Here is a 27,777-nt window from a genome sequence, read left to right as displayed (position 1 = left end):
CAAGCAGAAATTCAATAGTTATATAAAAGATTTCCCAGGTGAGGCACATGGCTCTCCTTACTCAACACTTACTATGTCACATAAAATGAAAATACATTCATATGACTACACCATTCAGCAGTCATTTCATAGAAACGAACCACAAAATGTTGTACTATGCTAACGGGGGCCAGGTGCCCATTGTGTGGGCTCAATTAATATTAGTTTGAAACGACCACAAGGAATGGCTAAGTGTCAATTCCCTAAGTAGACACAAAAGGGTACACAAAACAGTATGAAGAGAGTCAACAATTCCCAAAACATATAGGGCAAAGAATAAGCACGCAATGATCTAACATCAAAATGCTGAAAATGGCTCATCTTCAGTAACCCGTGAGGATGACACTGTTTCTCTCCAGTAGTCATGGTAGGCGAATCCAAACTCTTTCTCACTCAACTAGCCCTGCCTAAATATTGGATTTGCCAGACAGCTGGTTAACGTTAGAGATGCTATCCATGGCTACTCAACCCAGGTTCTCTCTATGCATAGCTGATTGGCCAGCATCATAATTAGAACCATAAACTTGGCTGAAGTCACACTTTTCTCAGACCAGCTGAACTCATCAATTCAATACAGGGCCACTCAAACACAAAGGAATAGACCCAAACAGTTCTTAATGACATTCCATCATAGAAATCCCGTTTACGTAATAGCGTTGAACCACATAAATCTATGCAATTCAAAAACCCCACCAAATTCAACCATTATGCTCCAAGGAAGATGTGCTCCCTCTAGTTCATTCTGTTCCTTACCTCTGTCTTTGTTTTTCTCCTTCCCTAGTGAATCCAGTTTCTTTCTCAAAGATTTCTTCCTCTTTTGTCCATCTGTAAATATTAAAAGAATAAAAAGTTGTAAAAATAAGAATACAAGTAATATTTTACATTATCAATAACCGTGTCTGAGCAAAAGCATGACTTCTCACTTACTTCACTCATAATTTGACATTTTAAACAGACCAATGGCTCTGAAAATATAAGAAAAATCCCTGACTTGGTTTGCACACATCTCTAGAATCTTGGTGTATGCTCTTAAAATTTGTTTCATTGGAAAGTATAGGAAATTTATTTTCTTCAGAAATAAGTTAGTTTTGGCATTTCAGATATGTTTGTTTTTACTATTAGATGAGTTTCTTCCTATTCTTCATATTTATGTGAACCAATGTCATCTTTTTAAAATGTTTATTGAGTTTGTGGGGGAGACATTGGTTAATAAAATTATATAGGTTTCAAGTGTAAAATTCTGTAACAAATCATCTGTATATTGCATTGTGCAAAGTTAAGTCTCCTGTCCCCATTTACCCACCTTTACTATCTTCTAGCTCCTCCCACCCCCATTTCCTTCTGATAACCATCATACTGTTGTCTCTGCCTATGAGTTGTATTTTGCTAAGTGAAACAAGTCAGTCATAGAAAGACACATACCGTATGATTTCACTTACATGTGGAATGTAATTAACAGAATAAGCTAAGAGACAAAATAGAAAGAGACATAGAGGGGGGGATGAGGACACATTTGTAATACCTTAACTAATAATAAAAAAGGAAGAGACATAGAGAGAACAGGCTGACAGGTGTTAGAGGGGAGGGGGTTGGGTGAAAAAATTGAAGGGACTAAGCAAGTACAAACCCCACAAACAAACCAATGCCATCTTGAATCAAGTCTCTTTGAAAGAAGAGTTAACAGCACATAAGGCTTTGGCATTCTTGAGCTAGTAGAGTGTAACTGGAGAAGGAAATGAATTTGGGGGTTAGAGTGCACAGATCTAATTACTGTTGTGCCATTTATTAACTGTGTGACTTTGGATAAGTCTCAGTGTCCTCATTTATAAAGTGGGAATTCCATAGGGTTGTTGTGAAAATTAAATAAAATGATGCATATAAAGTGCTTAATGGGGACCCTGACACTTAAATTCAGATGTATTTTCCTTGATTTAATTAACTACTCCCCCACTGATGGACACTTGGGTTGTTTCTAATTTTTCACTATAATAAGTACGTCATACATTCTTTTAGCATCTTGTGCTTGCAGCAGATACACTTAATATGTCTAGTTAACTCACCAAATAATAAAGATACCACTCATATCAGTAGGCAGCTGCAATCAAATTCCTGGGATGTCATCATAAAATATTGGCAGTCATTATAAGAATGCGTTTTGGGATTATGCAGCTGTCAACTTAACATGTGGGAGATGCGAATCGGGAATCCACACTGTGGTCAAATAGGAGAAACACAGCCCGCGCCACAAGGAAACTTATGTGTAAGAAGGGGATTAAGAAGTGCTTTTGAAGGGATAAACTAAAAAGTGTAGTAAAGAAGGAGACTCAGCCCAATAAAATGTGAAAGCAAGACTCTGATATCTAGAAAAGCCTAACTATGCATTCTGAAACAGCAAGCATTCCTAGGATCCTCACGGGGTTTAGATGTTTCCAATTCCTCCTCTCTGAATGTTTGGAGGCAAAAGATATCACAATATAATCAACATTCAATCCCTCCTTCCTTTCCAAAAGCAAAAACAAACATTGCAAAAGTGATTCTCCTTCCATAAAATGGAAGTAGTTTGTAAGAGTCTTCACTCTTGCATTCATGAGACTGGTATGGGGAAAATTATGTAAATCAGTTCAACTGCAGCAAAGAGCCATCAGTCTCTTTCATCATGTACATGCTCTTATCTTCAGGAACTAAAAGACGATCTAACCATAGGGACGACCATGATTTATTATATACATACAGACAATAAACATACTAACTGTACAAGGTTCTAATCTGCTCTCCAAATAGGACTGACAGGTCTTCTACTTTGTAATGCTTTGTTCATCACTAGTTCATATCACCAAATGTATTTGACTATAACAAGAGTATATTTCTTAAAAAATATCCTATCATTCTTCCATTTTAATAGTTAACTTGGAAGAATAACTAAATGATATATATGAAAGCATAAAAGATTTATTTTTCATAACCATTGGGCAGATCCTACAATTCAAACAAGTTGTCAAAGAACCAGACATTTTCTTTGAAGATAAAATGATTTTTTAAAACTTCTGCTTAGTTAGGGGATGTATCATATATAGAGATGTGTGTAAATATAAATATACAGTTTAAATAATAATTAGGAGGCCAACTCCCACATATCCAACAGCAATAGGAGGTTCAGATGTAGACTATTGCTAGTACCAAGAAGTCCCCTATATACCTCCCTCCCCTTCACCCCAGGTCATCACTGGTCAGATTTTACAGTAATCAATTTACTGTTTTTCTTTGCAGTTTTACCATTAAGAGTATAGTTTTGTTTTTCCTGCTTTGGAATTCACATGGATGGAATCATGCTGTAGGGATACTTTCTTGCCTTATTTATTTCATTCATCAGCGCTTCCTGAAATTCATCCTGTTGAGGCAGGTGGCTGGTGTTCACTCATTTTGATCGCTATACATTGTTTTCTGGTATGAATATACCAGTTTATTTACCCAATTGAACTGTGGATGGAAATTTGAATTGTTTCTAGCTTGGTACTATTAGGAACAATGTCTTTGAAAAGTTTTGTTTTTATCTTCTTACCTATGTACAGGCACAAGAATCTTTCTAAGACAGTGGTTCTTAAAATGTGGTCCTAGGACCAAGAGCACCAGTACTACCGAGGAACTTGTTGGAGATGCAAAGTTTATGTTCCCATCCCAGACCTACTGAGTCAGGAATTCTGGGGTGGGGCCTAGCCGTGTGTGTTCACCGAGCCCTCCAGGGGATTCTGCTTCACACTAAAGCCTGGGAACCATAGTCCTAGGGTATATGTGTAGAAGTTACATGGCCAGGCCAGTGTGCATGCAATCCTAGGCTTTAGTAGGTAGCTCTGAACTGTTTTCCAAGTTGTTTTGCTAACTTATATTCCCACGAGTAAGAGAGCTTACATGGCCTTACAAGGATCATATGGACTTCAAAGTCTAAAACTCCAAACAATTTCTTGAAGCCTCCTTATCACAAAAATGTGATCTTTGTGAATACTGGCTTACGATTTTTTGTGGTTGTTGATAATCCTCACCCGAGGATATTTTTCCATTGATTTTTAGATAGAGTGGAAGGGAGAGAGACACACAGAAAGAAACATCAATGTGAGAGAGACACATTGGTTGGTTGCCTCCCACATGTGCCCTAACTTGGGGCCGGCGATTGTGCCTGCAACAGAGGTATGTGCTCTTGACGGGAATCGAACCTGGGACCCTTCAGTCCATGGGCCAATGCTCTATCCACTGAGTCAAATAGGCCAGGGTCTGGCTTACAATTTTTTTTAAAAGCTTAACTATTTACAACAAATATTATCTTTTAATTAGAGCTGAATGTTATTAAAAGGAACTAAATGAAATGATGGGTGATGTACGATAATGTGAAATGATGCATTGCGTTAGCATGCCATTTCCTCAGTTAAAATCCTCAGGAAAGTGACCAGCGCTGGGAAATGAAACTGCTCATGTCTTCTCTTTTCCCTTGTGACCAATCAGCAGTTTGTTTATTGAGTCTTCAGTTTTGGAAGAGTGTCTTTTATTCCCACAGATCACAGAAAACCTGCCCAAGGGACTGTCGTACTACATGTAACCATGCAGAACAGTTTATGTTCAACCAGTTCCTTGGATGACAGTATGTGTAATAAGTGCCATCCCATATTTCACATAAGTTTAAGCTCCTAATGCTCAGTACTCAATACCGCAAGCAATATTTTACAGTGACGAGGAGCACATGCTTGCTAACTGCTCCCCAGGTGTGCACTATCTCATAGACATCAGTGACCTGCATATAGGACTTGGGTCACACGTTCTCACCAGAGTTGTCTTGGAACAAGTACTTGGGGATTGGACTTTATGCACTCTCCTTTCAGGAGACCATGCCCCATAGACATACATGACACAACAGTAGATGCGAGACAGCCAGCCTTCCACATACTAGTGACCCCAAAGCAAAGGAACCATCGGTGTGGAGTGTGGTTAATCTGGGAGGCCTCTTGCGGGGGGGCAATACCAGGGTTTTCAGGAGGGTTGAGACAAGGAACCTCAAGATTTCTCCTCTAGGACATGCTTTTCATGAACTCATTCATTCACCATCAGGTGGAGTTCCATCTTAAGGCTTGTTTCTCTAGCCCAGTGGTTCTCAACCTGCTGGCCCTTTCAATACAGTTCCTCATGTTGTGACCCAACCATAACATTATTTTCGTTGCTACTTCATAACTGCCATGTTGCTACTGTTAGGAATTGTCATGTAAATATCTGATCTGCAGGATGGTCTTAGGCGACCCCTGTGAAAGGGTCGTTCGACCTCCAAAGGGGTCGCGACCCACAGGTTGAGAACCGCTGCTCTAGCTAGACTAGAAGCTCTCTGGCAGAGCCATGTCCCCTAGGCTTTTGTTTCCCTCCAAGAGAATAGCACAGCGGGGGTGGAGGGGCACAGCATGAGGATCTGTCAGCACCCTCCATGGCCAGAAATCGGAGAGGTTTTAGGCTGGTTCTGAGAGAACCCGGGAGCAATAAAGTACACAACTCCTCATTTTAGGGTGAGCAGATTCAGAGTGGCGGTTATAAAACAGTATTTCCATACTACATTGATTCTAGAGATAATAATAATAATAATAAAGATATTGCTCAAGGAAAGATTCATTTTGGATGATGGGAGAATAAGGGTCACTTTGGGGGAATAGATATTGTCTGAAAAGGGGCATGAAGGAAGCAGGGTTCTATGTCTTGACCTGACTGGTGGTTACATGATGTATACATATTAAGAACCCACTTAATTGTACTTGTATACATTCATATTTATGCACATTATTTTCTCTCTCTCTCTCTCTCTCTCTCTCTCTCTCTCTCTCTATATATATATATATATATATATATATAAAATATCAAAAGACTATTATTTTAACAGAATGGCACAAACATAAAAATTACATTAACTAAATGGGACTGAAAACTCAGGAAGATTACCAATGGACACAAGACACTGGGGGGCAGGGTGAGGGCATGTGCCGGGGGGTAGGGGAGGCCGGGGGAAGGTCAATGGGGAAAAAAAAAGAGAGATATATGTACTACTATCTGTAATGTTTTAAACAATAAAATTAAATTAAAAAAATAAAAAAGTATTGCACGAGAGTCCCTTTTTTTAAAATAGAGAGTTCTTGAATATTTAACTTTTCAAAATACTTCAGTACCTATGATCTCTTCAGACTACGACTTCCCTATGACGCGGGCATAAAGTAGTAATGAGCAGCTTGTGTTTATTGAGCACGTACTATAAGCTAAATGCTTTGTATCTGTGACCCTTTTAAGTCCTCACAGAAGTTCTATGAAGCCCACACTATTCTTTATTCCTATTTTACAGGTGAGGAAACTGAGTTTAGAAGTTCAGTAACTTGTCCAAGGGCAAAAGTTGGGAATTGGTAAATTCAGAACTTGCACTCAGGACTATCCAACAACAAAGCCGGTGCTTTTAACTTCTACCTGAGCTGCAGTGAGGAAAATGTGCCTCTTTGAGTGATGTGACATTAAAGGCCACGTATATGGACCAACATGCTCAAGGTAATACAGAGAGAGGAGAGAGAAAGAGAACGAGGCAATATTAAGCTCTAAATAGTCACCAGAATTTGCATGAGCCATCCTTGCATCTATATTAACTAATACACGTCAACATAAAGGGTGTCCCAAAATTCACGCAAGAAGTAATTTTGATAGAAAACACAGGTTTATAATTAAAAATTGTAAATTGTTTATTGACTCATAAAGTACACAGTATAGGGTTATGTATGGAATAGCGTATCGGGTACAGTGGCCTCCACGGCTTTGCTGGCACATATGCACTTTTTTGTTATTGCCTGAGCAGACGCATTTTCGAAAAATGGTCTGATGATGCCTCCAGCCCCAAATCTACACCAAACAGAGACACATTGTGGATGCATTTGTTTCTCAACAATCACTCGTGGATTTTCTGAACCCCAAATGCGACAATTTTGTCAATGAACCAAGCCATCAAGATGAAAATGAGCCTCATTGAAATTCAGCCACATTTATGCAAAACGGTGATGGAAAATTTCAACAAAAGAGTGCGTACATGCCAGCAAAGCCATGGAGGCCATTTACCCGATATGCTATTCCGTACATAACCCTAGACTGTATACTTTATGAATCAATAAAAAATTTACAATTTTTCATTATAAACCTGTGTTTTCTATCAAAATTACCTCTTGCGTGAATTTTGGGACACCCTTTACAATCTGAATAGCTTTCTGATGGACTCAACTGAAAAGCAGCACTAAAGCAAATGGTCCCAAACTCACAGGACTGGTCGGTGGTGGAGCTGGGATTCAAACCCAAATTCCAACTCTTTCAAAAGCCCAGCTCTGTCCTTTGAAAGAGGGGTGGCTAAGAGCCAATCCCAGATATCTGTGACGAGAAGCTGAAAAGCCTTTCTTTAGAGTCATTTTGCTCCTGCATCAGGAGAGAGATTCTGGAGGCGTTTGCAAACACAATGGCTGCTCATTTGTGAGGGCCAGTCAGACTCTGCCCTCCCAGAAGGATGAGGGATGGACGAGAAGATGCTGAGGCCCATTGGGAGGCAGCCACAGAGAATGGGCGCAGTCAGCCTCAATTCACAGGTGCCCCTGGATGTGGGACAGGGCGTCAACCTTTAAGCCCTTCACGTTGCAGAGCTCCGTAAAGATGACATTTCTGGAAGGAGAAGACATTGCCTGCGTTGAGATAGGAAATAAAGAAAAGGACTCCTTCCATGTCCTGTAAGGACAAAGTCTTCTTCTAATGCAGTGGTTCTCAACCTGTGGGTCGCGACCCCTTTGGCAGTCGAACGACCCTGTCACAGGGGTCGCCTAAGACCATCCTGCAGATCAGATATTTCCATGACGATTCCTAACAGTAGCAACATGACAGTGATGAAGTAGCAACGAAAATCATTTTATGGTTGGCTCACAACATGAGGAACTGTATTTAAAGGGCCAGAAGGTTGAGAACCACGGAAATTAGAATCTAATGTTTTCACAGACACGGGCAAAACACTAGCCCGGTGGGTGCAAAATAACCCCATCCATCCCCCCTGCTATTCGGGCGGTGTTCAGCCCGCGCAGTGGTTTCTAAAAACTTGACTCTAATGCAAAGTCTTGGTAAGTTCACAGACACGTCTGGCTTTCTGTCCTCCGGAGGAAAAGGGAGAAGCTGGCAGCCGTGGGTCTCACGCTCTCCTCACTCTCCCAGGCCAGCCGAGACACCTGAGCCTGCACCACTGCGCCCCTGGGAAGCCTTGGCGTTTGCAACTCCCTCCCAGCCTAAAAGGAAGGTTCTCGCTTCTTTCAAACCTTCAACAAATCCCTGCAGAAGAAAGTTGGAAGGAATGCTTTCTGGCATGACCTCCCCTGCTTTTCTCAACCACAGCTGTCTCATTATTTATTTGGACCAGAAAAATCGCCTCTCAGAGAATGCAAACCAAAGGAATTCATAGACAGTGAGGGGGGCTCAGTCAAAAAGTGAGGATAATGATAGAAAAGAGACATCTCGGTGGTAGAATGGGAAGGAGCCCTTTAGATACTGCATATAGCCCTAACTGGTGGCTCAGTGGATAGGGCATCGGCCTGCGGACTGAAGGGTCCTGGGTTTGATTCCCAGTTGGGGCATAATCCCGGATTATTGCAGGCTCAGTCCCCAGTTGGGGGCGTGCAGGAGGCAGCCAATGAATGATTCTCTCTCATCACTGATGTTTCTATCTCTCTCTCCCTCTCCCTTCCTCTCTGAAATAGATATAGAGGGTGTCCCAAAATTCACGCAAGATTTGAATTTTGCATGAGCATTAACAACAACAACAACAACAACAAAATAAAAGCCTAATTTTACTTGGTTGATTGAATCAGATTCTAATATCTGTTGCGCTTTGATTTCAATCCCTTCAATTTGATAAGTATGACCAAGTACCAATGATGGCCCAGGAGCAGGGACAATGAAGACCAATGAAGACCACGGCTTTGCGTATGTGCCAGCAAAGCTGTGGAGGCCATTGACCCGATGTCCTATTCCATACATAACCCTGTACTGTATACTTTATGAATCAATAAAAAATGTACAATTTTTAATTATAAACCTGTGTTTTCTATCAAAATTACTTCTTGCGTGAATTTTGGGACACCCTTTATATATATCTGTATATATATATATATTTGTGTGTGTGTGTGTGTGTATATATATATATATATATATATATATATATATGGCATATAATGTATGCCAGAGTTTCTCAGCCTTGGCACTAGTGACATTTGGGGCTTGATAACTTTGTTGTGAGGAGCTGTCCTGTGCATGGTAAGATATTTAGCCATATCCCTGGTTTTAGTTTATTAGATATCAGAGCGCCCACCCATTCCCTGTTATGACAACCAATGTCTCTGGACACTGCCAAGTTTCCCATGGGGGCAATATTGCTCTGGTGAGAACCACTGGCAGTGGTCGGCAAACTCATTAGTCAACAGAGACAAATACCAACAGTACGACGATTGAAATTTCTTTTGAGAGCCAAATTTTTTATACTTAAACTATATAGGTAGGTACATTGTTATTAACTTCATTAGGGTCCTCCTAAGGCTTAGGAAGAGCCACACTCAAGGGGCCAAAGAGCCGCATGTGGCTCGTGAGCCGCAGTTTGCCGACCACGCCTCTGGGGGAAACTATGTCATGAGAAACCCTATGCAAAGGGCTATGTAGTAAGAAACTGGAGTCTCCAGCTGGAGCCACCTGAGTGAGCCTGGACACTGATCCTCCAGCCCCACTCAAGCTTTCAGATGACTGCGGTTCCAGTTGAACTTGAGGCAACTTCATGAATCAGAACAACAAGGCTAATGCATTCCCAGATAGTCCCAAGTTAAGGTGTTCTCCCAAATTGTGTGAGATAATAAAAAGGGTTGTTTTTTTTTAAGTAAAAAGAAAAGATGCCGAGCTAAATGCATGTGGTACGCTGGATGGACTTCTGGAACAGAAGGTATTAGTGGGGACACTGGTAAAATCTGAACAAAGTACTTTGTTTGGTTGCTTGCAATGTACAAATGTTGGTTTCTTATTTGTGATAAGTGTACCTAGGTTATGTAAGATGTTATCATCAGGGGAAGCTGGGTGAGGAGTATAAGGGAACTCTATATTATCTTTATAACTTTTCTGTAAATCTAAAATTATTCCAGTATAACAATTATTTTTTTAAAAAAGGCCTTTTCTTCCAGGCACTGGATACATTCAAGCCAAGGCTGAAAACTCATCTGTCAAGCATGTGAGAAGGTGGAGGCTTGTGCTGCTCACTGAAGTACAGTGGGGCCTTGACTTACGAGTGTCCCGACTAACGAGTTTTTTGAGATACCAGCTGTCTCTCGGCTGATTTTTTGCTTTGAGTTGACAGACTAATTTGAGTTAACGAGCTCCTTAACGAGCTCCTTAACGAGCTCGGTCTTAGAACGAATTAAACTCGTAAGTCAAGGCCCCACTGTACTTCTGAAACACAGAGATTTGAGAGCTCAACTTTATGGCAAGAAGGCCACTCACAAGCCAAAGTTGTAACCTGGCTGAAACTACTGAAATAATCATCCTGCTCACATCTCCCTGATGTGAAAGAAAACATGAGTCTAGGGCCGTGGTCGGCAAACTGCGGCTCGCAAGCCACATGCGGCTCTTTGGCCCCTTGAGTGTGGCTCTTCCTAAGCCTTAGGAGTTCCCTAATTAAGTGAATAACAATGTACCTACCTATATAGTTTAAGTTTAAAAAATTTGGCTCTCAAAAGAAATTTCAATCGTTGTCCTGTTGATATTTGGCTCTGTTGGCTAATGAGTTTGCCACTGGGACTCTAGGCAATAGAAGGCATGCACTGCGCCTGCCATTCTGGTGCAGCATGCCTTCTGGAAAGGGAGTGGACAGATGAGAGTCTTGAGCAGATTTATTTGTGTGGCCCTGGTGCTGTTTTTCACACATGGTTGATCAGATGGTCTCAGGATACCTCCTATTACACAGGTTCTCTCAATCCCTTTTCTGCGTAAGGTATTAAGGCTTGGTGCTTACTACTCGCATCCAAGGACACTGATTAGTACAAAAATCTGTTTAGCGTTCAAGTTCTCATGCCTATCTTGCTAAACCAATAAAACAACAACAAAACAGTCTTTAAATCATGTGTATGAATGTGGATTAGGTGAGTTATACAATCTGTGGGTGTCTTACAAAAGTGTTTACTAAAAAGATATTTTATCCTTACCTAAAACAGAAATTCATCCTGTAGTCTCATCTACTTTCCCTTTTGAGGGCTCTCAGGCCACAAACCTCCCAAAAGTAAGACAAGAAAAACACTAAACCAGATATTTTATTTCTACTTTGGAAAAGGTGGTTTGTCAAAGTAATAATATTATTTATGGTCCCCGGCATTTGAGGGCCATTCATTGTGCCTAGACACTACTTCTAGTGCAGTGGTTCTCAACCTTGGCTGCACATGAGAATCACCTGGGAATCTTTTTAAAATCCTGATTTCTGGGCCTCATCCTCCGGAAATTCTGTTTCTTTGTTACTAATGCGGCCCCACCCCATCACAAAGGAACAGAATTTCCGGAGGATGAGGCCCAGAAATCAGGATTTTAAAAAGATTCCCAGGTGATTCTCATGTGCAGCCAAGGTTGAGAACCACTGTTCTAGTGTTTTCCAATGATGAATCTCTTCAATGTAAGTTAATTTGACCCAACACGTCCACCTCGGAAAACAGACAGGGACTAAGGAGAGTCAGACAACCAAAAGCCCAGTCAAAAACGTATCTCAGGAAAAGTCAGGATGGCCATTGGAGCCAGTTACCGCCAATACCATCCTCAGTGGAATGAATGAATTGCCTCTGCTGGTTTGCGCTGTCTGCTCCATATTCAAGAAGAGGAAGAGAGAGCAGCCCTGACAGAAAGGGGGAAGTACTACCAGGGAAATGGCCGCCTCTGCTTCTTAGCAGGAAGCATGGCAGCAAGCCACGAGCGTGGAGCCAATGTGACTAGCGCCATGCTCTGATATAAGACTTGAACGGGGATTAACCCCAGAGCTTTAGGCAAGGAGCCGAAACAGGGATCTCGTCCCCGTTCTGAACGTGCCCAGGGATGTTGGGCCACAAAACATGATCCATTGGGAATATTCTCTACATTGTAATAGTTACCTGTTTACATGGCATCTTCCCCTACAAAATGGGCTCATCACCCATACATTGATCCATCCTTCCCTCCATCCAACATTGCTTAAGCTCGTATCTAAGGTGAGACAGAACTAGGTTCTATGAAACCAGATGAATGGACACGATCTCTGCCTTTGAGAAATTCAGTGTCATGCTCAAGACAGATACATGAGAACCTCATTAAAGAGAAATGAAGACATGCTTCAGTGGAGACATGTTACGAAGTGGTAGGTCAGAAGTGAGAAGACTGTCCCCAGCTCTGCTTGGGAAGGCTCACGTTTGAGTTCAGTCTTAAAGGACAAAGTGTTAGCCTTCTTGGGACCTTTGGATTTTGATTGGGGTTTTCCCCAGTAAAGCACATGGTGACTGCTCTAGGAAATCCTTTCTCATCCTAAGCCTCGTATTATATTATTCTCAGTAAGCATCTAATTGGTTTGTTTAAAAGAAGGTGAGAAAATTGAAAATTTGGGAGTGGAGTGACAGCTTATTTAGTGGGAACTAGGGCTCAAGAGAGTGACAAATAAGAATTCTGGAAGATGCCCTGACTGGTTTGGCACAGTGGATAGAGCGTCGGCCTGCGGACTGAAGGGTCCCAGGTTCGATTCCGGTCAAGGGCATGTACCTTGGTCGTGGGCACATCCTCAGTAGGGAGTGTGCAGGAGGCAGCTGTTTGATGTTTCTCTCTCATTGATGTTTCTGACTCTCTCTCTCTCTCTCCCTTCCTCTCTGTAAGAAATCAATAGAACATATTAAAAAAAAAGAATTCTGGAAGAAAACAACCTACATTGGAAAAGTAGAAAACAATGTATTAAAGCCCAAACTGGCTCTACCATTCAGTCAACTTTGGAGAACTATCTATCATCTATCTATCTATCTATCTATCTATCTATCTATCTATCTATCTATCTATCTATCTATCATCTATCTATCTCCTTTAAAGAAATATTCCATGCTATAGACTTGGTTATGTAATCAAATCCATAGGTCAAGTTGTTTAATTTATATATCACCTTATCTTTAGCAATTCTTCCATTAACCTTGATTGAGATAGAAGGCAGGTAGACATATAGTTATCAAGTCATTCCCCTTGGTGTAAACCCCAATGAATTAAACACTGTTTCTTTATCCTGCCAGCACCTTGTGGGTTAGACTTTTTTCAAAATGTGTTTCCTAAGTGTCTGTTTCTCAGGGAAGAAAATATTCATGGTATTCTTAAGCAACACAGATGCCTTTCCTTAGAGATGAGGCTCCCCAAAGTACTTGTGAAATGTACTAATCCCCACAGTTTACTTGTTGAAGTGGTGGTGAAATGATCAAAGCTGTGGTCAGAAAATCAGAACATTCTGTGAGCCTCTTACTGTTGCAAAGGGAGTCCGTTCTTGGAGGTCACCATGCTTCCAGCTAAATTAAACACTAAGAAACTTTTTCTGTTTTGTATAAATTATTTTGGCAAGGTAATTATTTCTGAAATGTTTCCTCAAGAGAGAAACCTTGTAGAACCTCGAACCTCAAAGCAAGTATGTTTCTATTAACAGAAAATCAGGGAGATATTTGATTTGTAGACCTTGTCTCATTATTCTATCAAAATGTGAGATAGGGAAGCGGGTCACATGGCCTGGATGCCATAGGCTTAAAAGCTCAACTATGGTTTTTCCATAACCAGGCGCTCTTTGTAATCACTGCTTGCTGTAATAACTGGTCATGATCAAATTATGCCCTAGAAGGATCTTTTACTTGCTGTCATTTTTTCCACATTCAATTGCTATGAGTAAAAAAAACAACCCAACAGCTATAACTATAAAGTCATATTCTAGGGGGGCAAACCTGTTGTTATCTTTTTCTAAGTGAGGAGCTAGTCCAGGGGTGGGCAAACTTTTTGACTCGAGGGCCACAATGGGTTCTTAAACTGGACCGGAGGGCCGGAACAAAAGCATGGATGGAGTGTTTGTGTGAACTAATATAAATTCAAAGTAAACATCATTACATAAAAGGGTACGGTCTTTTTTTCCAATAGTTTTATTCATTTCAAACGGGCCGGATCCGGCCCGTGGGCCGTAGTTTGCCCACAGCTGAGTCGGTCCTTCCAGGTTCCTGAATTTGCTTCTCTCTCTCTTTTTTAAAAAACATATATCTTATTGATTTCAGAGAGGAAGTAAGAAGGAGAGAGAGAGAGAGAGAAAGAGAGAGAGAAAGAGAGAGAGAGAGAGAGAGAGAGAGAGAGAGAGAGAGAGAGAAACATCAATGATGAGAGTGAACCACTGACTAGTTGCCTCCTGCATGCCCACCACTGGGGATCGAGCTCGCAACCTGGGCATGTGCCCTTGACCGGAATCAAACCCAGGACTCTTCAGTCCGCAGGCCGATGCTCTATCCACCGAGCCAAACCAGCTGGGGCCTGAATTTGCATCTCTTATTGCACATCCCTTAAATTGAAAATGGTATTTTTCACTTAGTCTAGGTAGACATTGTATTTGCAGAGACAAAAGTTTCCAAATACCAGAGCAAGAAAAATGGGTTATGGCCAGTTATTTCCTTAAGCTATATTTCTTTCCTGGAGTGTAAAGGAAAGAGAGCAGGTAGGAGAACAAAAGGACAGAAATCATATATCCCAAAGAAATACCCTGGATTATTAACTCAAGGAAATTCAATTTCAAATTATGGGAACTTCTTCATTATTCATTTTAAAGCCAAAACTTGTAGCTCAAGTTGAAAAGATAGTCAGGCAAAGTGTGCACGTGATGTGATTTTCAACCTAGGTAAGGGGCTAAATTTTATCAACTTTCTTTTGACACATATTGTTTTACACTGAACAAATATGAGGGAATGATATATCTTTAAATCAGAGACTTAAGCCTTGGGAACTCCTCCAAATTTCTGCCAGTTGCTCCCATAAAAAGAGCTCTCACCAATTCAGTAACTGAACCGGTGATGCAATTAGATGAAAACTATTAGGCTCCTCATTCTTTCCTTTTTCTATTCTCATTTTTGGTGATTCTTTGAGCTATGACTGACTGGGCTAGGATTGAATTTTCAATCCATTCCACTCGATTTCTCAAATATTTCCTGAGCAGCACATTCAACACACGGTACTAGACACTAAATCAAATAAATATGATATAAAAATAGTCCCCCCCCCCATTGCTTATTGGCAATGGCAGAAGACGATATTGCTATTATATACACAGAGAGTTTTCTAATCTAAATCCATCTTTATCCTACTACACCCGCCCCTCCCAATTTTTTCCTTCCCTATTTTGTCACCCCAGTTCAGGAAAGGGATCTTAGGTGAAGCCAATTCCAGTAATGTCTCCCTGCATGCCAGTATTGACCTGGGGACTGGCCGGAAGGGAGGGAAGTCTGCTGGGAGGCAGCAGGACAATCCTCTGTTACTGAAGATGCTTGCTGAAGAGTCACTACACTTTTTGCCTCTTCATGCTGCACAGGGACAGTGATACCAGAGGCAGCGGGAGGCATTTTGTGACAATGAAGGAAGGCAACCAAAGAACAAAGTGGACCTCTGATGAGAGCGGGGAAGAAAGATGGAAGGGCACTGGATGAATGAGTTCTGGATGAGTCTAGCTGTATGGTGGCATCAGTTGTTTAAGCATAAACAACTGTTTTATGGGAGCAACTGGCAGAAATTTGGAGGAGTTCCCAAGGCTTAAGTCTCTGATTTAAAGATATATCATTCCCTCATATTTGTTATAAAAATATTAACTCTTCTTACTTTTTTGGTGCCACCAAGGGACTTTATTATCCACTTTGAAAAAATATTTGGTCACATAATATAAACGCTAAAACATCTGAGAGTAGCCCTAACTGGTTTGGCCCAGTGGATAGAGCGTCGGCCTGTGGACTCAAGGGTTCCAGGTTCCATTCCGGTCAAGGGCATGTACTTTGGTTGCGGGCGCATCCCCAGTAGGGGGTGTGCAGGAGGCAGCTGATCGATGTTTCTCTCTCATCGATGTTTCTAACTCCCTTTCCCTCTCCCTTCTTCTCTGTAAAAAATCAATAAAATATATTAAAAAGCCGTAACCGGTTTGGCTCAGTGGATAGAGCGTCGGCCTGTGGACTCAAGGGTCCCAGGTTCCATTCCGGTCAAGGGCATGTACTTTGGTTGCGGGCGCATCCCCAGTAGGGGGTGTGCAGGAGGCAGCTGATCGATGTTTCTCGCTCATCGATGTTTCTAACTCTCTTTCCCTCTCCCTTCTTCTCTGTAAAAAATCAATAAAATATATTTAAACAAATAAAACATCTGAGAGCAACAAAGTCTGACCATTAAAAATAACACGCAATTATTACAAAATAAAATTAAGATAGCAAAGAAATGGAAATGACTAGAAAGGTATAATTGATCAATTACACAAATAATAATTACAAATTACTATATTGAATTAATAGTAATCTCTTAAGTCAGAAGTCAGTAAGTTTTTCCTATAAAGGTCCAGATAGTAAATATTTTTGGCTCTGTGGGTGATATGGTCTGTGTCAAAACTACTCTACTCAGAGGCTGTAGCACTTAGACAATACAGAAACAAAATGAGAAATGAGTATGGCTGTGTCTTAATAAAACTTTATTTACAAAAATGGGCAGTGGGCTGGATTTGGCCTTTGGGCTATAGTTTGCCCACTCCTATCTTTCAAAAAAAGTAAATATATTTTTTATTGATTTCAGAGAGAGAAAGTGAGAGGGAGAAACATGAATGATGAGAGAGATTCATGGATTGGCTGCCTCCTGCACACCCCCTGCTGAGGATGGAGCCCACAACCTGGGCATGTGCCCTCACTGGGTATTGAACCGTGACCTCCTGGTTCATAGGTTGATGCTCAACCACTGAGCCACACTAGCCAGGCTTCCCACTCCTATCTGAAGTGAAGACTCCTTAAACTACTTTTCCAGAGCTTCTTCATTTGTAAACATTTTATAAATACCCGCTAATTGAGTTTTTCATAACTTCGAAGGCTGAATTTCAAGTTATCTAGAAAGCCTGATAGGTTTAAAAACAATAACGCTCGATAATCTCAATGAATACTTATTTGTCTTCGTTTCACCTATGGGGAAATAAAGAAAAAGAGGTAGGATGGAAGTCCCTGTTTATTTCATATTTTAAGGATGGAACATTCTTTGTAATGATCAAATTTCTTTTGGGCTATAATCCCAACAGAGAGAATGGTGTAGTCTTGGAATCTTTGAAAGGTGCCAGAATATTTCAGAAATTGCAGTGACAAAAGTTTCGTTCAGGATGCCAAAGCCTTGTGCAATACTAGTTGCTGCTCCAACAAAGATCTATAAATGTGACCCATACAGACAAGATCTTGGATGGAAACCTATTTTGTCTGAGAACATATAGGGAGCTAGTTTGTGAATACGAAGGCACAAAGCCTATGGCTTAAAGAGTCACATACTCTTGTCTTGGCCTGCCTGCTTGGCACCAGAATAGAATCATTCACAGCACACGCTTGAGACCTTGACATTATAAAGCCCTGGGGCGCAGAGGAGAGCATCCAAGAAGAAAATTACAAAGGAACCTGCAGGGAAACCTCTGTCATTCCCGGCTTTTACTGGAATAAGTAGATGAGGCAGTTTCTTTTATCTATAAGCAGGTAACTCGGCTAGGTGATAGCCACAGCTCTTGTAATAGAATTCATTTATTTGTGTTTTCTCTATTGACTGACTAGGAACTCCTTGAGGATGTGTACAACTTTTCTTTTTTTTAAATCCTCACCCGAGGATATTTTTCCATTGATTTTTAGAGAGAGTAGAAGAGAGAGGGAGAGGCAGAGAGAAACATCAGTGTGAGAGACACACAAAGGATGTGCACTACTCTTTTTAAAAAAATATATTTCATTGATTTTTCACAGAGAGGAAGGGAAAGGGATAGAGAGTTAGAAACATCGATGAGAGAGGAACATCGATCAGCCGCCTCCTGCACACCCCCTACTGGGGATGTGCCTACAACCAAGGTACATGCCCTTGGCCGGAATCGAACCTGGGACCCTTCAGTCCACAGGCCAACGCTCTACCCACTGAGCCAAACCGGTTAGGGTGATGTGCACTACTCTTGACATGACACTGAAGCTTCCATTAGACCAGTGGTTCTCAACCTTCTGGCCCTTTAAATACAGTTCCCCATGTTGTGACCCAACCATCAAATTATTTTCGTTGCTACTTCCTAACTGTCATGTTGCTACTGTTATGAATCGTCATGTAAATATCTGATCTGCAGGATGGTCTTAGGCGACCCCTGTGAAAGGGTCCTTTGACCGCCAAAGGGGTCGCGACCCACAGGTTGAGAACCGCTGCTCTAGATAGAGGAGGCACGAGATGCTTAGGCCAGGGGTCCAGCCTCGGCTCAGTCCTGTGGCCCTCCGGAAACAACGCCCCATCCACCTTTCCAAGGTCCCGAGAGCCACAGCGAAGAACCACCGAAGGCTTTCCATACTGACATTTTTGTCCTTTTCTTCTTGATTGCCACTTCTCCATTCCATCTGCCTTCTAACACTGTGCTAGTCAAACTGTGAGTCATGACAAGTGTATTTTAGAAAATGATAGAGAATCAAATAGAAGATGACAGGAGAGAAATGATAGAAAATATCCAAGTGAATCACTGATAAAGATAAGCAGCATTTGGGCCCTTGCCAGTTTGGCTCCGTGGATAGAGCATCAGTCAGAGGACTGAAGGGTCCCGGGTTCGATTCTGGTCAAAGGCATGTACCGTGGTTGTGGGCTCGATCCCCAGTGGGGGGCATGTAGGAGGCAGCTGATCAATGTTTCTCTCTCATCAATGTTTCTGACTCTATTTCTCTCCCTTCCTCTCAGTAAAATCAATAAAATATATTTTGTTTTGTCTTTTTAAATAAGCACCATTTGGTTCTTGTGTTTCCTGGGCTGAGATGTCAAATCTATTTCTTACCTTAGATTGTGGACAAGAAGTTTGAAACCTACTGCTCTAAGGTAAATAAACTTAAATCTGTGGTGCATTCTCAGAACAAGTGCAAACAAAATGGATTTCTTCTTTTATATGGAATCCTACTGTAAATGGCCGTGATAGTGACATCAGCAGGCAACAGAGGGCCTTGGGAGTTTGTTTCTTGACATTTTTCCCACAAAGTAGATTGTGTGGTGGGCAGAATGAGGGTGAACCTGTGAATTGAGCAAAGCAGGTGAGGATCTATGGCTTTCTATAGTTAAGGTGAGGCATAATGATGAAATGCCCAGCTTTGAAGATATAAGACAAAGTGATATGGTGATGGTGATGATGATAATATTCATGATAATGGTGATAGATAACTTTTATTGAGAGTATTCAAGATGCTGGGAGATGTTTTAAGCTCATCATGGCTATTGCCTCAGATGAGACTCATACCAACCCTCTGAGACCACCAAAGTTGGAAACTGGGCAGGGGCTGAACTAATAGGGAAGCATTGAGGTTATTTCAAAATCATTACAAGGGCATTGGGGGAGATCATTGACAGGTGATTGATGCTCTTTAGAGAGATAGGGAAGAATGAAGAAATATACTTTTAAATGAGAATATGCATGCATGCATACATGCATTCATTCACTTTCTCAATGATTTGCTAAGGGTCAGTGGTTTATTGAGCAGTTTACCTGCTGTTCCCGATTGAAAGACAAATAAAATATAGCCTTATCCACTGGGAAGTCACAAGTCTCTGGGAAGATCACAGAAAAGGTCATTGTGGACACATAGAAGATACAACTAGTTCTGCAGCTCACACAATAGAGTCATTAGTTGAGGACCTCTAAGCCCAGTGGTCTAACGTTTTTTTGGTCACCCTATTTTCTTCCTACCAGCATTTCTACATGCATTTGAGTTGTGGATTTTAATCCAGGTTTCAACTTCCTTTTTTAAAACTGATGTCAGAGAGGAAGGGAGAGGGAGAGAGAGACAGAAACATCAATGATGAGAGAGAATCATAGATCAGCTGCCTCTTGCATGCCTCAGACTGGGGATTGAGCCCACAAGCTGGGCATGTGCCCTTGACCGGAAATGGAATTGTGACCTCCTGGTTCACAGGTCGATGCTCAACCACGGAGCCATGCCGGCCTGGCTCAACTTCAGTTTTATGTATACAAAAAAGCTTTAGCCCTGACTGGTTTGGCTCAGTGGATAGAGCATCGACCTGCGGACTGAGGGGTCCCAGGTTTGATTCCGGTCAAGGGCATGTACCTTGGTTGTGGGCACATCCCCAGTAGGGAGATGTGCAGGAGGCAGCTGATCGATGTTTCTCTCTCATCGATGTTTCTAACTCTCTATCCCTCTCCCTTCCTCTTTGTAAAAAAATCAATAAAATATATTTTTTAAAAAAGACCTTAACATACATTGTAGCACATCACCTCTTCAACTGAACATTGCCAGCAAGAAGAACATAGAAATAAGTTAATTCTATTTTCTCTCTAGGGCTGTTACACAAATATCCAAGCTCCATTTCCATGCCCACCAGGTGGTCCTTATTTTTAAAATCAACATTTAAATCACAAACCAAAGACAGCTGCAGTGTTAGCTCATCATGAATATCATTTTCTTGATTTCCCTGAGTTGTTTACTTGGGTTTACATTGCCTAAGGGACAATGGTGAGGGACCATTTTATAAGGAAGCCATGTAATTGAGCAATTTTGAGGGGTCAGGGTACTCTTTTATTAGGCGATTGTCCACATTTTCTTAAACCATCAGCTGTTACTCATTCTGTGATACTGTTTTCAAAATACATAAACAAAGCCTTTCTCAATTGTGATATCAGAAATTAACTGAAAGCAAGAGAGAAAAAGAGCATTAAAAACATGAATATGCATTTCCCTCCCATGGAACCACTGGGCTTTACATATTTAGTTTACAGTATAATGAGATTCAGCCACACTGCGTACACTAACCTGCTTTGCTGATTGTGGCAGAAATATGCCACTTTCTTTCATTTGACTTTAGAACAGAGGTCAGCAAATGTTTCCTATAAAGGGCCAGATCCTAAACATCTGAGGCTCTGTGAGACATATGGGCTGTCACAACTCTTAAACTCTCCCAATGTCAAGTGAAAGCAGCCACGGACCCCATGTAAATGGATGAGCATGGCTGTAGTTCATCAAGACTTTATTTACTAAAACAGATGGGACCTGGGTTTGGCCAGTAGGCCCGTTTGCTATCCCCTGCCTTAGACCATTTGTATTAAAATGCTATCAAAGTAATAGTAATTGAGCCTAAACATACTACCTGATACATAAATAGTGCTCTGCTCATGCGTTTTGAATAAACGAAGACTTCATACAAGCCATGAGGTGCTGCTTAATCTCTTGACCATGCTCCCGCATTTGTTTCTCGGTTCCACTGTTAAAGATCAGGCCATTTACAGACAGAAAGAGTGATCCAAAAGCCTCTGCCAAGAGCAGCCTTTGACCAGGCAGAAACATTCCATGGTTGCCCAAGAAACGCTCTATTGTTAGATACGACCCCTCCCACCAAGGGCCTCCTGATTTCTACCACTAAAAATGTATCTAGAGCCCTAATCGGTTTGGCTCAGTGGATAGAGCGTCGGCCTGAGGACTGAAGGGTCCCGGGTTCGATTCTGGTCAAGGGCATGTACCTTGGTTGCGGGCACATCCCCAGTAGGGGGTGTGCAGGAGGCAGCTGATCGATGTTTCTCTCTCATCGATGTTTCTAGCTCTCTATCCCTCTCCCTTCCTCTCTGTAAAAAAAATCAATAAAATATATTTTAAAAAATGTATCTAGATTCTCTGTAGCATCTTCGAAAGTCCCTTTTCAAAATATCTTAAGTTTAGCAGGAGTAACCTATCAACCTCATCAGTCATCTTCTAAGGTTTATGGAAATGTTGTCAGTTTTTAGTTTGTGTGTCTCCTGGCTGAACGTAATAGAGGAGGGGGAGCCACAGAGGTGAGAAGCCTAGGTCCCTGAATAACTGCGAACAGCAGGATCTAGTGTCCTGCCCGCCACGGCCAACCTGTTCTGGATGGTGTCTAAGAAAGAAATGATTATAATGTTAAGGCACAAAGTGGTTAGCCCACCTCAACCAGTACAAATATGTATCTGTGAGATACAGTCTTACTAGTAGAATTGTTGGGCCATTTAAAAGTTCTATGTTGCCAAACTGCCTTGTTGCTGCCACAACAAGTGTATGAGACTCCTACCAACAGTATATGAGTGTTTGTTTTCCCATAAAGTATATTATCCTACTTTTATAATAACTTTTTAAATATATTTTTATTGATTTCAGAGAGGAAGGGAGAGGGAGAGAGAGATAGAAACATCAATGATGAAAGAGAATCATTGATTGGCTGCCTCCTGCACGCTCCCCACTGGGGATCAAGCCCAAAACCTGGGCATATGCCCTGAACAGGAATCGAACTGGTGACTTCTTGGTTCCTAGGTCGACGCTCTAGCGCTGAGCTATACCCGGCTGGGCTATTATCCTACTTTTGAAGCCATTCTAATATAAAAGAAAAAATTCCCTTGTTGTTTAGCTTGCATTTCTCTAATGAATATGAGGGTGGGCATCTTTTCAAATATTCATAAATTAATGGCATATCTTTTTCTGTGAGCTGCCTGTAATGTGTCTATATTTTAATTATTTTTTCTCATATTAATTCGTAACAAAGCTTTTTTACAGTAGAGAAGTTAGCCTTTAGTTTGTCACATGTGCTGTACATTTCTATTTATTGATTTATTTGTTGGCAACAAAGATGGTTCTTTTTTTTTTCAATGTAGTAAAATGTATCACTCTATGTTTTCTGGATGGCGACTTTCCCAATGTAAAAATATTTAAATATCCAGCTATGTTTGGCTTTGGTGCATTTATAGTTTCATTTTTAAATCTTCAAATCCTTCTATATCAATTTCCTTAGATGTAAGGAGGAAGGGAAGAATCCAGCCTTTTCTCCTCAATGGTTGTCTCATTATTGCAAATACAATAATAATCCATCATTTCCCTGACAAGAAATGCAATATTTATCATGTCAGAGTTCTCATAGCAATTTTAGTTCATTTCGGAACTGTTGTCTCCCATTAATCTGCCTATGATGAAGCAGTATAATGCTCTTTTAATTGCTTTCGTTTTATGACATTTTAACAAATGGATAGAGATCGTTTTCATTTGACCTTTTTCATATGTTTGCCTTCCTACTCTCACAGAATTATTTGCCCAGATGATGTTTAGATCAAGTTAGTATATCACAAAAACAAATTCTGTTGGTATGTGTTTTGGAATCACATTCAGTTTAAAGATGATTAATGACATAATTGACATATTTATTTTATAGATTCTTTTTATTCAAGAAAAATATGTCTTTTACATTTATTCCCAACTTCTCTTCTTTATCCAACTTGGATTCCATGGTCTGAGTTTCCAATCATTTCCTTGGACACTGTATTTCCTATCACTGCTATAACGAATGACCACAGATTTAGTGACATGAGCAACTCAAGTTTACTAGTATTATCTGATATTTCTGGAGGTCAGAAGTCTGAGATGGGTCTCACTGGGCTAAAACCAAGGTGTCACCAGGGTTGCAGTCCTTTCTAGAAGCTCTAGTCTAGGAGAATCTGTTTCCTTGCCTTTTCTAGCAGCGGTTCTCAACCTGTGGGTTGCGACCCCTTTGGGGGATCGAATGACCCTTTCACAGGGGTCGCCTAAGACCATCGGAAAACACATCTATAATTACATATTGTTTTTGTGATGAATCACTACGCTTAATTATGTTCCATTTGTAACAATGAAAGTGGGGGTCACCACAACATGAGGAGCTGCATTAAAGGGTCGCGGCATTAGGAAGGTTGAGAACCACTGATCTAGAGGCTGCTTTCATTTTCTGGCCTGTGGCCCCTCCTCCATCTTCAAAGCCAGCAACATTGCTTTCAGTCATCTCTCTCGCTGACTACAGCTGGGACAGTTTCACTTCTCTTAAGTACCCACGTGATCAGTGTGGGCCCTCCCAGATAATCCAGGATAGTCTCACTATTTCAGGGACGTTAACTGATCACATCTGCAAAGTTCCCTTTGGCCTGTGAGGTAACATGTTCACAGGTTCCAGGGACAAGGTCATGGCCATCATGGGGCCACTGCCAGGTGCTTCTCTACTATCATTGAACTCAACTAGAAAATCCCAACTCTAATAGGGATTTGATGAACCAGGTCTGGGGAATTCGAATTGCAAAAAGGTGTATTTGGCTTTAGTAGTGTTTAGTGGCCGGGATGCTCATTTTGCAATTTAAATTCCCAGACACTCACCTCAAATGAGCCTTTTGGACCGCCCTGCAACCCTGCAACATTGCTGGCCCATCGGTTCCTCTCTCTTCCTCGCCTCTTTCCTCAAACCCTCCAGTAGTTCAAACCTCCAGTACCTCCTGTCCATCCTCACTCCTAGCAGGTGAAATTGCTTACACCTTCACCGAGAGCGGAGAGGCAATCTGGAGTGAAATTATACGCCCATCTTCTCATTTCCTTGCATCGGTACCATATAACTGATGTGCACCTATCACTATAGCTTGAGAGGAAGTCAAAGTCCCTACTTGTGCTCTGGATCCCATCCCTGCAGTCCATGCTAGGCAATCCCCAGTCATTTCCCAATCCCTCACCCTCCGATCCCCCCTCTCTGTGGTGAAACCAGGAGCTGGTGAACATATTATAATATCATTTATCTGCGCCCTGGAGATAAATGGAGGGAGGAGGTCTTCAAACAGATACCCGTAAACAAATCCCTATACCAGTGATGGCGGACCTTTTGAGCTCGGCGTGTCAGCATTTTGAAAAACCCTAACTTAACTCTGGTGCCGTGTCACATATAGAAATGTTTTGATCTTTGCAACCATCGTAAAACAAAGACTTATATTTTTGATATTTATTTTTATAGATTTAAATGCCATTTAGCAAAGAAAAATCAACCAAAAAAATGAGTTCGCGTGTCACCTCTGCCACGCGTGTCGTAGGCTCGCCATCGCTGCCCTATACTCATCCTAAAGTGGCAAAGAGCTGAAATGTGAGCTTAGGTATATTTCCATTGGGCTTGGTATCATTTCTTTCGGTTCTAGGCCCACTGTATTTAAAAATATATTTTATTGACTTTTTACAGAGAGGAAGGGAGAGGGATAGAGAGTTAGAAACATCGATGAGAGAGAAACATCGATCAGCCGCCTCCTGCACACCCCCCACTGGGATGTGCCCGCAACCAAGGTACATGCCCTTGACCGGAATCGAACCCGGGACCCTTCAGTCTGCGGGCCGACGCTCTATCCACTGAGCCACACCGGTCAGGGCAAGGTCCACTGTATTTATTTTCCTGAGTAAATAATTCACACAGTGAATCTGACCCTACTTAGAACCTCCACTTGGGGGTTTGCATGGAACCAAGTGGCCACCCTCCAATCAAAGCTGCCATCATAGCACTCCATGCATTTGGAGGCTCTTGGTAAATAATGTCTAGAATCATTTGCGCAAAACAATCGCCTCAGTAATCCCAGGTGACTCTGTTCATTTCCATCCCACCACAATCCCTTTTCTCCTCCATAAGAAAATATTTATACAACATTAGTTCCCTCCCCGGCTGGTTTGGCTCAGTGGATAGAGCTTCGGCCTGCAGACTGAAGGGTCCCGGGTTCGATTCCGGTCAAGGGCACATGCCCGGGTTGCAGACTCCATCCCCAGTAGGGGGTGTGCAGGAGGCAGCCGATCCATGATTCTCTCTCACCATTGATATTTCTCCCTTTCCCTCCCTCTCCCTTCCTCTCTGAAATCCATAAAAATATTTTTAAAACCACAAAAAACCCAAACACATTAGTTCCCATTTTGATAGAAAACTATAAAAATGGGAAATATTTGTGTGTGTGTGTGTGGTTTCTATAGGAGCTATAGCATGAACATTTTTGGGCATCTGGATGGAATGAATTTTTTCCTGAGTGTGAAGTACATAATCTCAGAAATGAGCAATGTGGACAGAACTTCCAGCAGACACGTTTGATAAAGTTGTCTGTTTGGGAAAGGTTATTTATTTAGTAGACTCTTTAAAAGCAGGGACAAAGAGGAATGCCAAATTAACTGGGTTTAAAAATAAAGCTACAAATAATACTTGTTCCCTGATATCTTATCTGGTGTGCATCCAATGTAGGTTTCACATAACTTTGTAGAGTCATCATTCCCTCCACTACAAATTGGGTTTGCCAACAACATTTCTTTCTTTCTTTCTTTCTTTTTTTTTTTTAAAGGAACTGAAAGAACATCTGTGCTTGTGAAGGGGAGCTAAAGGGTGTCCCAAAATTCACGCAAGAAGTAATTTCGACAGAAAACACAGGTTTATAATTAAAATTGTAAATGTTTTATTGATTCATAAAGTATACAGTCTAGGGTTATGTATGGAATAGCACATCGGGTCCATGGCCTCCGCGGCTTTGCTGGCACAGACGCAAAGCCGTGGTCTTCATTGGTCTTCACTGTCCCTGCTCCTGGGCCAGCATTGGTACTTGGTGATGCTTATCAAATTGAAGGGATTGACATCAAAGGGCAACAGATATTAGAATCTGATTCAATAGACCAAGTAAAATTAGGCTTTTATTTGTTGTTGTTGTTAATGCTCACGCAGAATTCAAATCTTGCGTGAATGTTGGGACACCCTTTCGGACTCTTCAGGCCTCACTTGGGCCGCCTTGTGAGTGAACGGGGAGGAGAAGACAGGCCTCCTTTCCACCTGCAAGCCACCAAGGCAAGGTGAGCAGGGTGAGTCTGCCCTCGGGAGAAGCAGTAAGCATCCGGACAGTGATGAGTACTCATTCGCCATCAATTGTCCAAGGGCTTTATTTCTTCATTGAGCTGAGGATCTCTTCGTGTCAGATGAACATGAAAAGATCTAGCAGGGGCAGGGGTTTCCTCCTGGAAGGAGCTGGCTGTGGTTGCGGTGGCAAGCAGCACCTGCCGAGGAAGCCCAGGGGGCAGGAAGGGAGCCAGGGAGATGTGCGTCCCCCCAGCCCCTTGCCCTCATCTACCTCTTCCTTCTCCTGAACTCTCAGACCTCCAGCTTGAAGAATAAAAGCGGCCGTAGGAGCCCCCATCCAGTGAAAACTGTGAGGTCAGTGTTTCTGTGCTACTCTTTCTAGTCCAGTGGCTGGCAAACTGCGGCTCGCGAGCCACATGCGGCTCTTTGGCCTTTTGAGTGTGGCTCTTCCACAAAATACTGACTTCTGCGCATGGGCCACGAAGTTTCAATCTCACTGTATGTGCGCGCCCACATGTGGTATTTTGTGGAAGAGCCACACTCAAGGGGCCAAAGAGCCGCATGTGGCTCGCGAGCCGCAGTTTGCCAACCATGGTTCTAGTCAACAAAACGAAGCCTTTTACTGCAGAGGTGCACTGACCAAGCTCACAGTTGTAGTGAGTGGACAATCCTCAAATCCTATTTTTCAGATGTCTAAGCTTGGAGTGCCCTTTTTGTGAGTCACAGATGAGCCAAGAAAACCATACTGCCAGCATGGTTATTTTTTAAAATACATTGTTATTGATTTCAGAGAGGAAGGGAGAGGGA

At 41.8% G+C, this 27,777-nt stretch overlaps 1 protein-coding gene across 5 annotated transcripts in view; it reads right to left on the bottom strand.

Annotated features, from left to right (window-relative positions):
- Positions 1–27,777, bottom strand: part of ARHGAP6 (Rho GTPase activating protein 6) — a 502,460-nt gene that overhangs the window by 78,031 nt on the left and 396,652 nt on the right. For all 5 annotated transcript variants that reach the window (XM_036305304.1, XM_036305305.1, XM_036305307.1 and 2 more), the window contains exon 3: positions 793–864. In XM_036305304.1, the coding sequence (XP_036161197.1) occupies positions 793–864 (72 nt within the window). The remainder of the gene's footprint in view (positions 1–792; positions 865–27,777) is intronic.

The sequence above is a fragment of the Myotis myotis genome, unplaced genomic scaffold (genome assembly GCF_014108235.1).
Source record: "Myotis myotis isolate mMyoMyo1 unplaced genomic scaffold, mMyoMyo1.p scaffold_m19_p_4, whole genome shotgun sequence".
Taxonomy (NCBI): Eukaryota; Metazoa; Chordata; class Mammalia; order Chiroptera; family Vespertilionidae; genus Myotis; species Myotis myotis.
This window is presented reverse-complemented; position numbering and strand designations above follow the sequence as displayed.